A 16,338-nucleotide genomic window follows, 5' to 3' on the forward strand; every position below is an offset into this window, starting at 1 on the left:
AGCCCCGGGTGTTCTCCACCGCTCCTGTCCCCGCAGCTACGAGACGAGCTGTGCTCGGAGACTGAGGGGTTAATCCACCAATGAGCGGCGCTGGTACAGGTCACATGACCGGCTTCTCCTGTAAATCAGCAGCTCAACTATAGGCGGGAAATTCAAATGAGCGACGAGATCCTGAGCTCTTCCAGAGAAGGGGGCGGAGCTATAGAACAAGTGCTTTACAGTGATTGGCTGATCTCTGGCTTTTGAAATTCCCGCTCAATTACAGTCCGGTCAGAATCCAGCGGCCGTGGAGGAACAGTCCATTACACACAGGGACGAACCCTCTACAGCAGCAATGTCTGCCCGTACTCGCAGCAGGTCAGGAGCGGTAAGTGCCCCTGTGTGACGCCTCCTCCTCCACAGCGGAGATCAGCGGCATCGCCAGCTCCTCAGTCGTACAGACCATGTGGGGGGCTCTTAGAAGAGCCTTTGGTTCCGGGGGGCACAGCAGCAGCACAGCCGGGCTCACTTGCTCTTGGCCGACTTGGTGCTCTCGGTCTTCTTGGGCAGCAGCACGGCCTGGATGTTGGGCAGGACGCCTCCCTGGGCGATGGTGACGCCGCCCAGCAGCTTGTTGAGCTCCTCGTCGTTGCGCACGGCCAGCTGCAGGTGGCGGGGGATGATGCGGGTCTTCTTGTTGTCGCGGGCGGCATTGCCGGCCAGCTCCAGGATCTCGGCGGTGAGATACTCGAGCACAGCGGCCAAGTAGACGGGAGCGCCGGCGCCCACCCTCTGGGCGTAGTTGCCCTTGCGGAGGAGCCTGTGCACACGGCCGACCGGGAACTGGAGCCCTGCCCGGGAGGAGCGGGTCTTGGCCTTAGCCCGGACTTTGCCTCCTTGTTTGCCGCGTCCAGACATGGTTCTCTTCTCTGTACAGATGAGACTGACAGCCCCGCTCCGCCCGTCACCTCTTATACCCGGATGGCGCAGGAGAACTCCTCTGTGATTGGCCGAATCCAAACCCAGTTTTCAGCGCTAAATCCTGCAGCCAATGAGGAAGCAGATGACCTGGAAAGGCTTGTGAGGACACGCCCCCTTTTCTCCACCAATTGCCGGCCGCCCCCATAGCCCCGGTGTATCCCCGAGTGCCCGGCTCTGTGGATCCATCCAGCCGCTCGTCCTTCACTACCTCCTCCTCCTCAAGGGTCCAACCACTACTCCCCCCCATCCTCGGTGTCCAATCACTACTCCCCCCATCCTCCTCAGTGTCTAATCACTACTCCCCCCATCCTCAAGTGTCCAATCCCTACTCCCCCCATCCTTCTCTCTGGCCAATCACTACTCCCATCATCCTCCCGAGTATACGATCACTACTCCCCTCATCCTCCCGATCAGTGGTCTATAATGAGGTAATAATCCGCCTCGGACATGAGGCTTCCATGTATTCACACAATGCGGCAGCTCCGTCCTAGAGAAGGTGGGGGCTCTGAGAAGAGCGGGGGGCGGAGCAGAAGGAGGGGCGGGGCTCACAGCCATCTAATCAGCCGAGCCGGGGGCGGAGCAGCAGGAGGGGCGTGAATCACAGCCATTCATTCAGCTGAGCCGGTGGGCGGGGCAGTAGGCGGGGCTCACATTCATTTATTCAGCTGAGCCCGGGGGGCGGGGCTCACATCCATCCATTCAGATGAGCCGGGGGCGGAGCTTGTCCACGGCCGCTAAATTCTAACCGGACGGTAATTGAGCGGGAATTTCAAAAAGCCAAGGTACTAGTTCTATAGCCCCGCCCCCATAGCCTGCTCAGTATTAACCCGTCAGTGGCCGCCTTCTCCCGCTCTCCACGACCGTCCTACTGGAGAAGGGGAGAACAGTCCCGTATTCACTGTGCAGAGAAGAGAGGCTCCATCGCTGCGCTGGTGTCCAGGGATAGAGCGCACGACCCCCCTGCACGCACAGTACACTCAGCGGCGGCATCACTACCAGCAGGGGGCGGGGCGCAGTGAGGGGCGGGGCGGTTATCAGCCGAGCAGCGAGGCCCTGATAGACTGAAGAGAGATGTTAGCCCCGCCCTTCGGCTCAGCTGAATGGATGGATGCGAGCCCCGCCCCTCCTGTGCTCCTCCCCCCGGCTCATCTGAATGGATGGATGTGAGTTCTGCTCCGCCCCCCGGTTTAGCAGAATGGATGTGAGGCTGCCAATTGGGAGAAGTGGAGACACCACATGACCCTCTCCTCCAGTAGATCGGCGCGCAGTCAGCAGCAGCTCATTTGCATGGCCCGTGTATAAATACCGCTGCGGTGGCAGGAGGAGAACAGACGAGATTTTGTCTTCAGTCAGAATGCCCGATCCAGCCAAATCCGCCCCAGCGCCCAAGAAGGGCTCCAAGAAAGCCGTCACCAAGGTTCAGAAGAAGGACGGCAAGAAGCGGAGGAAGAGCAGGAAGGAGAGCTATGCCATCTACGTCTACAAGGTGCTGAAGCAGGTCCACCCCCGACACCGGCATCTCCTCCAAGGCCATGGGCATCATGAACTCCTTCGTCAACGACATCTTCGAGCGCATCGCAGGGGAAGCCTCCCGCCTGGCTCACTACAACAAGCGCTCCACCATCACCTCCCGGGAGATCCAGACCGCCGTGCGCCTGCTGCTGCCCGGAGAGCTGGCCAAGCACGCCGTCTCCGAGGGCACCAAGGCCGTCACCAAGTACACCAGCGCCAAGTGAGCGCCGCTCTCCGGACCCAAAGGCTCTTCTCAGAGCCCCCACCCTGTCTCCAGCGGAGCTGCTCCCGTGTCTCCCCGCTCTCACAGTGGCTGCGGTTTTCCTCCCTGTCAGCTGGATGAGATGCGGTAACGCTATTGGAGGTTACAATACAATCTCCCACCATCCTCCGTGAGGAGAGGATGAGCTCTGCGGCCGCTCAATGCAGGGAGAGAGGAGGCTCCGCTCCTACAAGCACATAACGGCTAAAGGGGTCCAGAGCTCTGCTCCTATTGGTTGGGAAACCTCAGGATCTCGTCGCTCCTTTGAATTTCCCGCCTATACAGGTGGAGCCGGTCATGTGACCTCTACCAGCGCCTCTCATTGGCGGGACGGATTAACCCCTCAGTCTCCGAGCACAGCTCGTCTAATAGCTGTGGGGAGAGGAGCGGTGGAGAACACCCGGGTCTCGGGATTTACACCGATTATTGGGGGGTTTCTGTATTGGAGTCTCCGGCTGTACTGAGCACAGGGCGCCGCTGATCTCGGACATTTGTCCTGCTTCTTCTCAGAGCCCCCACCCTGTCTCCAGCGGAGCTGCTCCCGTGTCTCCCCGCTCTCACAGTGGCTGCGGTTTTCCTCCCTGTCAGCTGGATGAGATGCGGTAACGCTATTGGAAGTTACAATACAATCTCCCACCATCCTCCTCCATGCCCATTCACTACTCCCATCATCCTCAGTGTGGCGCTCCCTGGAGAGAGGCTGTGCGGCCGCTCAGTGCAGGACAGGAGGACGAGGCTCCGCTCCTAGGTGCACATAACGGCTGAGGGGTCCAGAGCTCTGCTATTGGCTGGCAGAGCTCAGGATCTCGTCGCTCATTTGAATTTCCCGCCGGCTGATTTACAGGTGGAGACGGTCATGTGACCTGTACCAGCGCCGCTCATTGGCGGGATGGATTAACCCCTCAGTCTCCGAGCACAGCTCGCTCGTCTAATAGCGGTGGAGAACACCCGGGGCTCGGGATTTACACCGATTATTGGGGGGTTTCTGTATTGGAGTCCCCGGCTGTACTGAGCACAGGGCGCCGCTGATCTCGGACATTTGTCCTGCTTTGCGTCCCCTAATGTGCGGGCGGTGTTAACCCCTCAATGGCGGAGCGCAGAAGGAATTGTAGCTCCTCCCCGGGAAGATGTGGGCGGCTCTGAGAAGAGCCTTTGTGCTGTGAGGACGGAGGCGGCGGCAGCATTAACCCCCGAAGCCGTAGAGAGTGCGGCCCTGGCGCTTGAGCGCGTAGACCACGTCCATGGCGGTGACGGTCTTCCTCTTGGCGTGCTCGGTGTAGGTGACGGCGTCCCGGATGACGTTCTCCAGGAAGACCTTCAGCACCCCACGAGTCTCCTCATAGATGAGGCCGGAGATGCGCTTGACGCCTCCCCTGCGAGCTAGGCGGCGGATGGCAGGCTTGGTGATGCCCTGGATGTTATCACGGAGCACCTTCCTGTGCCGCTTGGCGCCGCCTTTCCCGAGCCCTTTCCCTCCTTTACCGCGACCAGACATCTTCTAGGTGTGAGGAGCAGAGAGCAGTGACTGCTCAGCCCAGAGCCCTCCTTTATATGGAGCATGGGCGGACCTGAAAGAGAACTGCACGGAGAGGCTGCCTTTCTGGGGCGGGGCTGTTCCTGAACTCCAGGCCCCGCCCTCCAGCTCTGATTGGCTGAGCTCGGAAGTGCTGGTGGTTTTCATTTTCCAGCCTCCATGTTACCAGCCTGTAAATTACATCATATCCTTCGCATTAAAATAAAGTCTCTATATTATATTATCAACCTCAACATTATATTACAGCCTCCATACTACCAGCCTCCACATTCTATTACAGCCTCTGCATTACATTATAGCCTCCAGATTACATTACAGCCTCCATATTACATCTATGTTTCTATTACAGCCTCCATATTACATTATCTTCCTCCACATTATATTACAGCCTCCATATTACCAGCCTCTACATTACATTACAGCCTCCATATTACCAGCCTCTACATTACATTACAGCCTCCATACTACCAGCCTCTACATTATATTACAGCCTCCACATTACATTACCAGGCTCCACATAATATCACAGCCTCTACATTACATTACAACCAACATATAATATTACAGCTTCCGCATTATATTCCAGCCTCCATATTATATTACAGCTTCCACAATATATTACAGCCTCCATATTATATTATCAACCTAAACATTATATTACAGCCTCCATATTTAAAGCCTCCACATTACATTATAGTCTCCACATTACATCACAGCCTCTATATTATCATCCTCAACATTATATTACAGCCTCCATATTTACAGCATCTACATTATATTACAGCCTCCATATTAATGGCCTCCAAATTACCTATTATCAACCTCAACAACATATTACAGCCTCTACATTACATTATAGGAGGCCCACATTATATTACAGCCTAAAAATTGCCAGCCTCTACATTACATTACAGCCTCCATGTTACATTACCGGCCTCCACATTATATTACAGCCTCCGTATTACCATCCTCTACATTACAGTCTTCATGTTACTTTACCAGCCTCCACATTATATTACAGACTCCATATAACCGTCCTCTACATTACATCACATCCTAAACATTACATTACAGCCTCCATACTAACAGCCTCCACATTACATCACAGCTTCTACATTATATTACAGCCTTCATATTACCAGCCTCTGCATTACATTGCAGCCCTCAAATTATATTACAGCCTCCATATTATATTATCAACGTCAACAACATATTACTGCCTCTACATTAGATTATAGCCTCCACATTATTTTACAGCCTAAATATTACCAGCCTCCATGTTATATTACAGCCTCCGTATTAACGGCCTCTACATTACAGTCTCCATGTTAAATTACCGGCCTCCACATTATATTACAGACTCCATATTACCGGCCTCTACATTACATCACGGCCTAAACATTACATCACAGCCTCCACATTATATGACAGCCTCCATACTACCAGCCTCCACATTACATTATATTACAGCCTCCACATTACATCACAGCCTTAATATTACCAGCCTCTGCATTACATTACAGACTCCAAATTATATTACAGCCTCCACATTACATTACAGCCTCCACATTATATTGCAGACTCCATATTACCGTCCTCTACATTACATCACAGCCTAAACATTATGTTACAGCCTCCATATATTCAGCCTCCAGATTACATCACAGCCTCCATATAACTAGCCTCTACATTACATTACAGCCTCCATACTACCAGCTTCCACATTACATTACAGCCTCTATATTTCATTTCTGGCCTACACATTATATTACAGCTTCCATATTACCGGCCTCTACATTACAGTCTCCATATTATATTACATTACTGGCCTCCACATTATATTACAGCCTCTGTATTACCGGCCTCTACATCACATCTACATCACATCACAGCTTAAACATTATGTTACAGCCTCCATATTTTCGGCCTCCACATTACATCACAGCCTCCACATTAATTGGCAACCTCCATATCATTAGACTATAAATTACAATATATCCTCTGCATTATATTAACGCCTCTATATTATATTATTAACCTCAACATTATATTACAGCCTCCTTATATACAGCCTCCACATTACATCATAGCCTCCACATGATATTACAGACTTCATACTATATTACAGCCTCCACATAATATTACAGCGTCCATATTACCAGCCTCCACATGATATTACAGCATTCATCTTACAGACTCCACATTATATAACAGCCTCCATATTACCGGCCTCCACATTATATTACAACCTCCACATTACATTACAAGCGTCCACATTATATAACAGCCTTCACATTACATTACATTACAGCCTCAATATTATATTACAGCCTTCATATTACATTACAGCCTCTATATTATATTACAGCCTCCACATAATATTACAGACTCCATATTACCAGGCCCCACAATATATTAAAGCCTTCACATTACCAGCCTCCACATTATTACAGCCTCCACAACATATTATTAGGCTCCACGTGATATTACAGCCTCCACAAGATATTACAGCCTCCATATTACCAGGCTTCACAAGATATTACAGCCTTCCTATTACCAGGCTCCACATTACATTATAGCCTCCATATTATATTACAGCCTTCACATTACATTACAGCCTCCACATTACATTATAGCCTCCATATTATAGTCTCCACATTACATTATAGCCTCCATATTATATTACAGCCTACACGTTATATTACAGCCTCCACATTACAGCCTCCATATTGTATTACTGCTTCCACATTATATTACAGCCTCCAAATTACATTATAGCCTCCATATTATATTACAGCCTACACGTTATATTACAGCCTCCACATTACATTACGGCCTCCATATTATATTACAGCTTCCACATTATATTACAACCTCCATATTGCCAGGCTCCACATTATATTACAGCCTCCATATTACCAGGCTCCACATTATATTACAGCCTCCTTATGACCAGGCTCCACATTATATTACAGCCTCCACATTACATTATAGCCTCCATATTATATTACAACCTCCACATTACAATATAGCCTTCATATTATTTTATAGCCTCCACATTATATTACAGCTTCCACTTTACATTATAGCCTCCATATTATATTACAGCCTCTACGTTATATTAAAGCCTCCACATTACAGCCTCCATATTGTATTACTGCTTCCACATTATATTACAGCCTCCAAATTACATTACAGCCTCCATATTATATTACAGCCTACACGTTATATTACAGCCTCCACATTACATTACGGCCTCCATATTATATTACAGCCTACACGTTATATTACAGCCTCCACATTACATTACGGCCTCCATATTATATTACAGCTTCCACATTATATTACAGCCTCCTTATTGCCAGGCTCCACATTATATTACAGCCTCCACATTACATTACAGCCTCCATAATATATTAAAGCCTCCACATTACATTATATCCTCCATATTATATTACAGCCTCCACATTACATTATAGCCTCCATATTATATTACAGCCTCCATATTACATTATAGCCTTCATATTATTTTATAGCCTCCACATTATATTACAGCCTCCACTTTACATTATAGCCTCCATATTATATTACAGCTTCCACATTATATTACAGCCTCCATATTACCAGGCTCCACATTATATTACAGCCTCCATATTACCAGACTCCACATTATATTACAGCCTCCTTATGACCAGGATCCACATTATATTACAGCCTCCACATTACATTATAGCCTCCATATTATATTACAGCCTCCACATTACAATATAGCCTTCATATTATTTTATAGCCTCCACATTATATTACAGCTTCCACTTTACATTATAGCCTCCATATTATATTACAGCTTCCACATTATATTATAGCCTCCATATTATCAGGCTCCACATTATATTACAGCCTCCATACTACCAGGCTCCACATTATATTACAGCCTCCACATTAAATTACAGCTTCCACATTATATTACAGCCTCCATATTACCAGGCTCCACATTATATTACAGCCTCCATATTTCCAGGTTACACATTACATTATAGCCTCCATATTATATTACAGCCTCCACATTACAATATAGCCTTCATATTATTTTATAGCCTCCACATTCTATTACAGCCTCCACTTTACATTATAGCCTCCATATTATATTACAGCCTCCATATTACATTATAGCCTTCATATTATTTTATAGCCTCCACATTATATTACAGCCTCCACTTTTCATTATAGCCTCCATATTATATTACAGCTTCCACATTATATTACAGCCTCCATATTACCAGGCTCCACATTATATTACAGCCTCCATATTACCAGGCTCCACATTATATTACAGCCTCCTTATGACCAGGCTCCACATTATATTACAGCCTCCACATTACATTATAGCCTCCATATTATATTACAGCCTCCACATTACAATATAGCCTTCATATTATTTTATAGCCTCCACATTATATTACAGCTTCCACTTTACATTATAGCCTCCATATTATATTACAGCATACACGTTATATTACAGCCTCCACATTACAGCCTCCATATTGTATTACTGCTTCCAAATTACATTACAGCCTCCACATTACATTACGGCCTCCATATTATATTACAGCCTCCATATTGCCAGGGTCCACATTATATTACAGCCTCCACATTACATTACAGCCTCCATAATATATTAAAGCCTCCACATTACATTATATCCTCCATATTATATTACAGCCTCCACATTACATTATAGCCTCCATATTATATTACAGCCTCCATATTACATTATAGCCTTCATATTATTTTATAGCCTCCACATTATATTACAGCCTCCACTTTACATTATAGCCTCCATATTATATTACAGCTTCCACATTATATTACAGCCTCCATATTACCAGGCTCCACATTATATTACAGCCTCCATATTACCAGGCTCCACATTATATTACAGCCTCCTTATGACCAGGCTCCACATTATATTACAGCCTCCATATTATATTACAGCCTCCACATTACAATATAGCCTTCATATTATTTTATAGCCTCCACATTATATTACAGCTTCCACTTTACATTATAGCCTCCATATTATATTACAGCTTCCACATTATATTACAGCCTCCATATTACCAGGCTCCACATTATATTACAGCCTCCATACTACCAGGCTCCACATTATATTACAGCCTCCACATTAAATTACAGCTTCCACATTATATTACAGCCTCCATATTACTAGGCTCCACATTACATTACAGCCTCCATATTACCAGGCTCCACATTATATTACAGCCTCCATATTTCCAGGTTACACATTACATTATAGCCTCCATATTATATTACAGCCTCCACATTACAATATAGCCTTCATATTATTTTATAGCCTCCACATTATATTACAGCCTCCACTTTACATTATAGCCTCCATATTATATTACAGCCTCCACATTACAGCCTCCATATTACCAGTCTCCACATGATATTACAGCCTCCACATAATATTACAGCCTACAGATTTCAGCCTTCACACTATAGTACAGCTTCCATATTACCAGGCGGTCCTTATTAAGGTCTTACTCGGGGGGCTGTTGTGTGTGGGGGGGATGGGGGGGATAGAAGCATCACCAGCATCATATGCATCAACTTCCGTCTATAATGAGCAGCTTTCTTCAGCCGCCCTCTGAAGAAACCGCCCAGCTCCAGCAGCAGGACATCCAGCAGAACCTGAACCTGCAGGCGGTGACATACTTGGACTGCACCCTGTAACCCATGATCCAAGATCTCCTGGACTTCTGGGCATGCAAACTTGATGTGTGGCCCCAACTCGGCGAGTTTTCCATGTACATGCTTCCCTGCCCGGCCAGAGCGGGTGCTCTTGTGCGGCGGGGGGGCACAGATACCCCTGAGAGAACTCGCCTTTCCTTCCAAAATGTTTAGTGACAAATAGAGTTGAGCGGACACCTGGATGTTCGAGTTCGGCCGAACTTCACAAAACAGTTCGAGTTCGGGACCCGAACTTGACCCCGAACCCAAACCCCATTGAAGTCAATGGGGACAATGAATGCCACCAGCAGCGCGTCTACCAGCGTGCGCTTGTACTCGCGCATCTTACGATCACGCTCCAGTGAGGGAATTAAGGACGGTACGTTGTCCGTGTAACGGGGATCCAGCAACGCGGCCACCCAGGAATCAGCACAAGTTAGAATGTGGGCAATTCGGCGGTCGTTGCGGAGACACTGCAGCATGTAATCGCTCATGTGTGCCAGGCTGCCCAGAGGCAACGAAAAGCTGTCCTCTGTGGGAGGTGTATCGTCTGTGTCCTCTGTATCCCCCCAGCCACGCACCAGTGATGGCCATGAGCTGGTCTGGGTGCCACCCTGCTGTGAACATGGTTCCTCCTCCTCCATCTCCTCCTCCTCATCCTCCACCTCCTCATCCTCCAGAACTGTGCCCTGGCTGGACAATTGTGTACCTTGGGTTTGTGGGTGCAGGAACCCACCCTCGGAGCCACTTGGAAATGGCTGGCCGGAAACCCTACGAAATGACCCCTCTTCCTCCTCCTCCTCCTGTGCCACATCCTCTTCCATCATCGCCCTAAGTGTTTTCTCAAGGAGACATAGAAGTGGGATAGTAACGCTGATAACGGCGTTATCGGCACTGGCCATGTTGGTGGAGTACTCGAAGCAGCGCAACAGGGCACACAGGTCCCGCATGGAGGCCCAGTCATTGGTGGTGAAGTGGTGCTGTTCCACAGTGCGACTGACCCGTGCGTGCTGCAGCTAAAACTCCACTATGGCCTGCTGCTGCTCGCACAGTCTGTCCAGCATGTGCAAGGTGGAGTTCCACCTGGTGGGCACGTCGCATATGAGGCGGTGAGCGGGAAGGCCGAAGTTACGCTGCAGCGCTGACAGGCGAGCAGCAGCAGGGTGAGAACGCCGAAAGCGCGCACAGACGGCCCGCACTTTATGCAGCAGCTCTGACATATAAGGGTAATGTTTAAGGAATCTCTGCACCACCAAATTCAGCACATGCGCCAGGCAAGGGATGTGCGTCAAACCGGCTAGTCCCAGAGCTGCTACGAGATTTCGCCCATTATCGCACACCACCAGGCCGGGCTTGAGGCTGACCGGCACCAACCACTCGTCGGTCTGTTGTTCTAAGCCCATCCACAGCTCCTGCGCGGTGTGGGGTTTGTCCCCCAAACAGATACGTTTTAACACTGCCTGCTGTCGTTTACCCCTGGCTGTGCTGAAGTTGGTGGTGAAGGGGTTACGCTGACCGGATGAGGAGCCGGTAGAGGATGAGGAAGCGGAGTAGGAGGAGGAAGCAACAGGAGGCAAACTGAAGCGCCCTGCAATCCTCGGTGGTGGAAGGACATGCGCCAAACTGCTATCCGCCTCAGGCCCAGCCGCCACTGCATTTACCCAGTGTGCTGTTATGGAGATATAACGGCCCTGACCGTGCTTACTGGTCCACGTATCCGTAGTCAGGTGCACCTTGCCACAGATGGCGTTGCGCAGTGCACACCTGATTTTGTCCCCCACTTGGTTGTGCAGGGAAGGGATGGCTCTCCTGGAGAAGTAGTGGCGGCTGGGCACGACGTACTGTGGGACAGCCACCGCCATAAGGCCTTTAAAACTCTCCGTCTCCACCAGACGGAATGACAGCATTTCAAAGGCCAGTAATTTAGAAATGCTGGCATTCAGGGCAGGGATCGTGGGTGGGTAGGGGGGTACTTCCTCTTCCTCTCCAGCGTTTGGGAGATGGAGAGCTGAACGCTTCCGTGGGACATTGTGGAGATGCTTGGTGACCCAGGTGGTGGTGTTGCCTGCAGATCCTCTGCTTGCGGGGTGGCAGGTGGCACTGTCACTCCAGAGGTGGATGGAAAGCGCATGACTGTATAGGGAGGGTGCTTAGGGACTGATGGTCCTCCCCCTTCCCCCCTTTTCCCCTTAGGGGCATTTAGGATTCTGGCCCCGTCTCAGTAATGGTTAAGTAGGTTGCAGATTAGGGTCATTGAGGGTTAATCCCTGGGGAACCTCCTTAGACAGGATGGGGGCGGTGCAGAAAGTCCTGAAGGTCACATATACCTCCTCTCTGTCCTGGTCACTTCCTCTTGCAAGTGGAAGCAGATTGGCATGTACATACCCCTTTGCTCTGTCCACACCAGGAGTCCACAGGTGGTTCTGCCCTTTTGAGCTGCTTCCTGGTGAGTTACATGAGGAGGGATAGCTGCGCTCTGCCATCCTCCTCCCCTGTGCCTGCTTCTGGGGCTTTGTGCAGCTGCTGCTGCGGTATACATGCAGCTCCAGCGCTTCAGCGATGGTCCGGCGGTCTGCTCGCCGTTCCTCCTAACCCCCCCCCCCCCCCCCGACTCTTATTATCCCCCCGCTTCCCGCGTGTGTGTGCGCCGTTCTTTCAACCCATCCTGTGATGTCTGTGGCACTGCGCTGTGTCTCTGCCCCCCCCCCCCCCCTTTCCCAGCTTCTGTTCCATGGCGTTAGGGCTAAGCAAGCCGGGCGGGATTGTTGGTCTCCCTGGTAATGTAGGGCAATATGGGGTCCTCACCCCTCCCCCTGCTGCTTTGGACGGCCTCCTTTAGCTCCCATGGCGCAAGCTAGGTCGCTTCGCCTAAGCCCCGCCCCCTTCCCCTGCAGCGTTTACCGGATCCCGTATCGGGCATGTCATGGTTTGACTCTCTCTGTGACAATGGCCACACCCATCTGCCTCCCAGCCAAGCTCTTGAACTAATCTCTGCTTACCTCATTTGCATAGCCAATCAGAGGGGGTTTTACAATTTACCAATTGAAAGAGGTGTTCCAACTGTCATTATAAATATATGTGATGCATTCAATAAAGATTTGGTCAGTTTGAACTCACATTCAGCCTGACTGGTGTTAGTTCTGGGAGAATTGAAACGGCACGAGCGGTGGTTTGAGGCCGGATCATCAACGGCGGAACCAGCAGATATTGTGGTCACATCATGGAGGGCCGTGAGAGCAGAATAGAGCAAGGAGGGGCTCGTTACATGGAACCAGCAGATATTGTGGTCACATCATGGAGGGCCGTGAGAGCAGAATAGAGCGAGCAGGGGCTCGTTACATGGAACCAGCAGATATTGTGGTCACATCATGGAGGGCCGTGAGAGCAGAATAGAGCGAGCAGGGGCTCGTTACATGGAACCAGCAGATATTGTGGTCACATCATGGAGGGCCGTGAGAGCAGAATAGAGCGAGCAGGGGCTCATTACATGGAACCAGCAGATATTGTGGTCACATCAGGGAGTGCCGTGAGAGCAGAATAGAGCGAGCAGGGGCTCATTACATGGAACCAGCAGATATTGTGGTCACATCAGGGAGTGCCGTGAGAGCAGAATAGAGCGAGGAGGGGCTCGTTACATGGAGCCAGCAGATATTGTGGTCACATCAGGGAGTGCCGTGAGAGCAGAATAGAGCGAGGAGGAGCTCGTTACATGGAACCAGCAGATATTGTGGTCACATCAGGGAGTGCCGTGAGAGCAGAATAGAGCGAGGAGGAGCTCGTTACATGGAACCAGCAGATATTGTGGTCACATCAGGGAGTGTCGTGAGAGCAGAATAGAGCGAGGAGGAGCTCGTTACATGGAACCAGCAGATTTTGTGGTCACATCAGGGAGTGAGAGCAGAATAGAGCGAGCAGGGGCTCGTTACATGGAACCAGCAGATATTGTGGTCACATCAGGGAGTGCCGTGAGAGCAGAATAGAGCGAGGAGGGGCTCGTTACATGGAGCCAGCAGATATTGTGGTCACATCAGGGAGTGTGCCTCCGCCTCGGTTGCGATTTCTTCGTCTGAAGTGGCGAATTTTCTGAAAACAAGATTCACCCAGATTCAGTCTGACCTAGACCAGGGGGTCTCTAGGGACGACATTCTGGCCTCATGTAAGACGGCCAGCCTTGCCATAGACTTCCTGTGTGACGCAGCTCCACAACAGTTGAAGCTGGCATCTAAGTCCATGGCTCTCTCAACCGCGGGCAGGCGTGATTGCGGGCCTCCTCGAGGCTCTTGGTATTTAGCCGGTCTGAATGGAAATCCCAGGCTCCCTTCTCCCCACATTCCCGTAGGCGGGCGCCTACAGCACTTTCTACCTTGTTGGCAGGATCATATCCAGGACAGTTGGGTCTTGCGTGTAATTTCTCAGGGCTACCTTGTGGACTTGAGCAGTCCGCCTCCGGACAAGTTCATCCAAACAAGGCTTCTTCCCAGCAACAAGCAAAAGATTCTAGAAAATTAAGTGCTAGAATACTTCCAGAAGGGGGCCTTAGAAGAGGTTCCTCTCCAAGAGAGTGGAACAGGTATCTACTCCCCAGTTTTCCTGGTACCCAAGAATACCGGAGGTTGGAGGATGATTATAGATTTGAGGTTCTTCAACCGTTTCATAAAACAACAGAAGTTCCGTATGGAAACTATCCAGTCGGTGACCAATCTTCTTATGCCGGGAGATTTCTTGGCAACCTTAGACCTCAAGGATGCTTATCTCCATATTCCCATCCATCCTGGGTCCAGAAGATTCTTAAGGATCGTGGTAAACATCGGGGGGGGGGGGGGGGGGGGCCTAAAACATTTTCAGTTTCTGGCCCTCCCGTTTGGGATTTCTTCAGCCCCACACACTTTCACCAAAGTGGTGGTCTCTGTGGTGGCCGCGCTAAGGCTTCAGGGCCTGAGTATAGTATCATACCTGGACGACTGGCTCCTCAGAGCTCCTTCCCAAGCGATCCTGTCCCAACACATCCAACAGGCTGTCACATTCCTGCATCTGTTGGGATGGATAATCAATTGGGACAAATCCCAACTTCAACCAGCCACCTCGGTAAGGTTCCTGGGGTTCATGGTGGATTCAGGGGAAGGCAGTGTAGGTACAATCAGACAGCATGACCGCTGTGCTGTATATCAACAAGCAGGGAGGAACGAGGTCACAAAGTTTCCTGAGAGAGATAGGGGTGATATTGGATTGGGCAGAACTGAACCTCACCCACTTATCAGCCGTTCACATTCGCAGAGTTCTCAATGTGATTGCGGATCGCCTGAGCCGAGGTCTTCCAACCGGAGAATGGTCACTTCTAGAGTTGAGCGAACACCTGGATGTTCGGGTTCGAGAAGTTCGGCCGAACTTCCCGGAAATGTTCGGGTTCAAGATCCGAACCCGACCCGAACTTCGTCCCGAACCGAACCCCATTGAAGTCAAGTGGGATCTGAACTTTTCGGCACTAAAAAGGCTGTAAAACAGCCCAGGAAAGAGCTAGAGGGCTGCAAAAGGCAGCAACCAGTAGGTAAATCCCCTGCAAACAAATGTGGATAGGGAAATTAATTAAAATAAAAAAAATAAAAATTAACCAATATCAATTGGACAGAGGTCCCATAGCAGAGAATCTGGCTTCACGTCAGCAGAGAATCAGTCTCTTCATGCCATAGCAGAGAATCTGGCTTCATGTCAGCAGAGAATCAGTCTTCATGTCATAACAGAGAATCAGGCTTCACGTCACCCACCCCTGGAACAGGCCACTGTCACACATTTAGGCCCCGGCACCCAGACAGAGGAGAGAGGTCCCGTAACAGAGAATCTGGCTTCATGTCAGCACAGAATCAGTCTTCATGTCATAGCAGAGAATCAGGCTTCACGTCACCCACCACTGGGACAGGCCACTGTCACATATTTAGGCCCCGGTACCCAGGCAGAGGAGAGAGGTCGCGTAACAGAGAATCTGGCTTCATGTCAGCACAGAATCAGTCTTCATGTCATAGCAGAGAATCAGGCTTCACTTCACCCACCACTGGAACAGGCCACTGTCACACATTTAGGCCCCGGCACCCAGACAGAGGAGAGAGGTCCAGTAACAGAGAATCTGGCTTCATGTCAGCACAGAATCAGTCTTCATGTCATAGCAGAGAATCAGGCTTCACGTCACCCACCACTGGAACAGGCCACTGTCACATATTTAGGCCCAGGCACCCAGGCAGAGGAGAGAGGTCCCGTAACAGAGAATCTGGCTTCATGTCAGCACAGAATCAGTCTTCATGTCATAGCAGAGAATCAGTCTTCA

General features: G+C 49.9%; 2 protein-coding genes across 2 annotated transcripts; one reads left to right on the top strand and one right to left on the bottom strand.

Moving 5' to 3' along the window:
* Window positions 1-503: 503 nt before the first annotated feature.
* On the bottom strand, window positions 504-961 carry LOC120982810 (histone H2A type 1-like). Its single transcript, XM_040412991.1, has one exon. It carries the CDS (start codon window positions 895-897, stop codon window positions 505-507), a length of 393 nt encoding a protein of 130 aa, XP_040268925.1. The 5' UTR covers window positions 898-961; the 3' UTR covers window position 504.
* A 1,353-nt stretch (window positions 962-2,314) lies between these two features.
* LOC120982816 (histone H2B type 2-F-like) lies at window positions 2,315-2,729 on the top strand. The gene is given in 2 exon segments (XM_040412998.1): window positions 2,315-2,464; window positions 2,466-2,729. Coding segments are annotated over 2 exon segments (381 nt in total). The 3' UTR covers window positions 2,697-2,729.
* Window positions 2,730-16,338: the final 13,609 nt, after the last annotated feature.

Source organism: Bufo bufo (assembly GCF_905171765.1).
Source record: "Bufo bufo chromosome 2 unlocalized genomic scaffold, aBufBuf1.1 SUPER_2_unloc_1, whole genome shotgun sequence".
In the NCBI taxonomy this organism is placed as follows: Eukaryota; Metazoa; Chordata; class Amphibia; order Anura; family Bufonidae; genus Bufo; species Bufo bufo.

Coding starts and splice junctions, on each gene's coding strand:
- LOC120982810 (XM_040412991.1), bottom strand. CDS start 897: ATGTCTGGACGCGGCAAACAAGGAGGCAAAGTCCGGGCTAAGGCCAAG.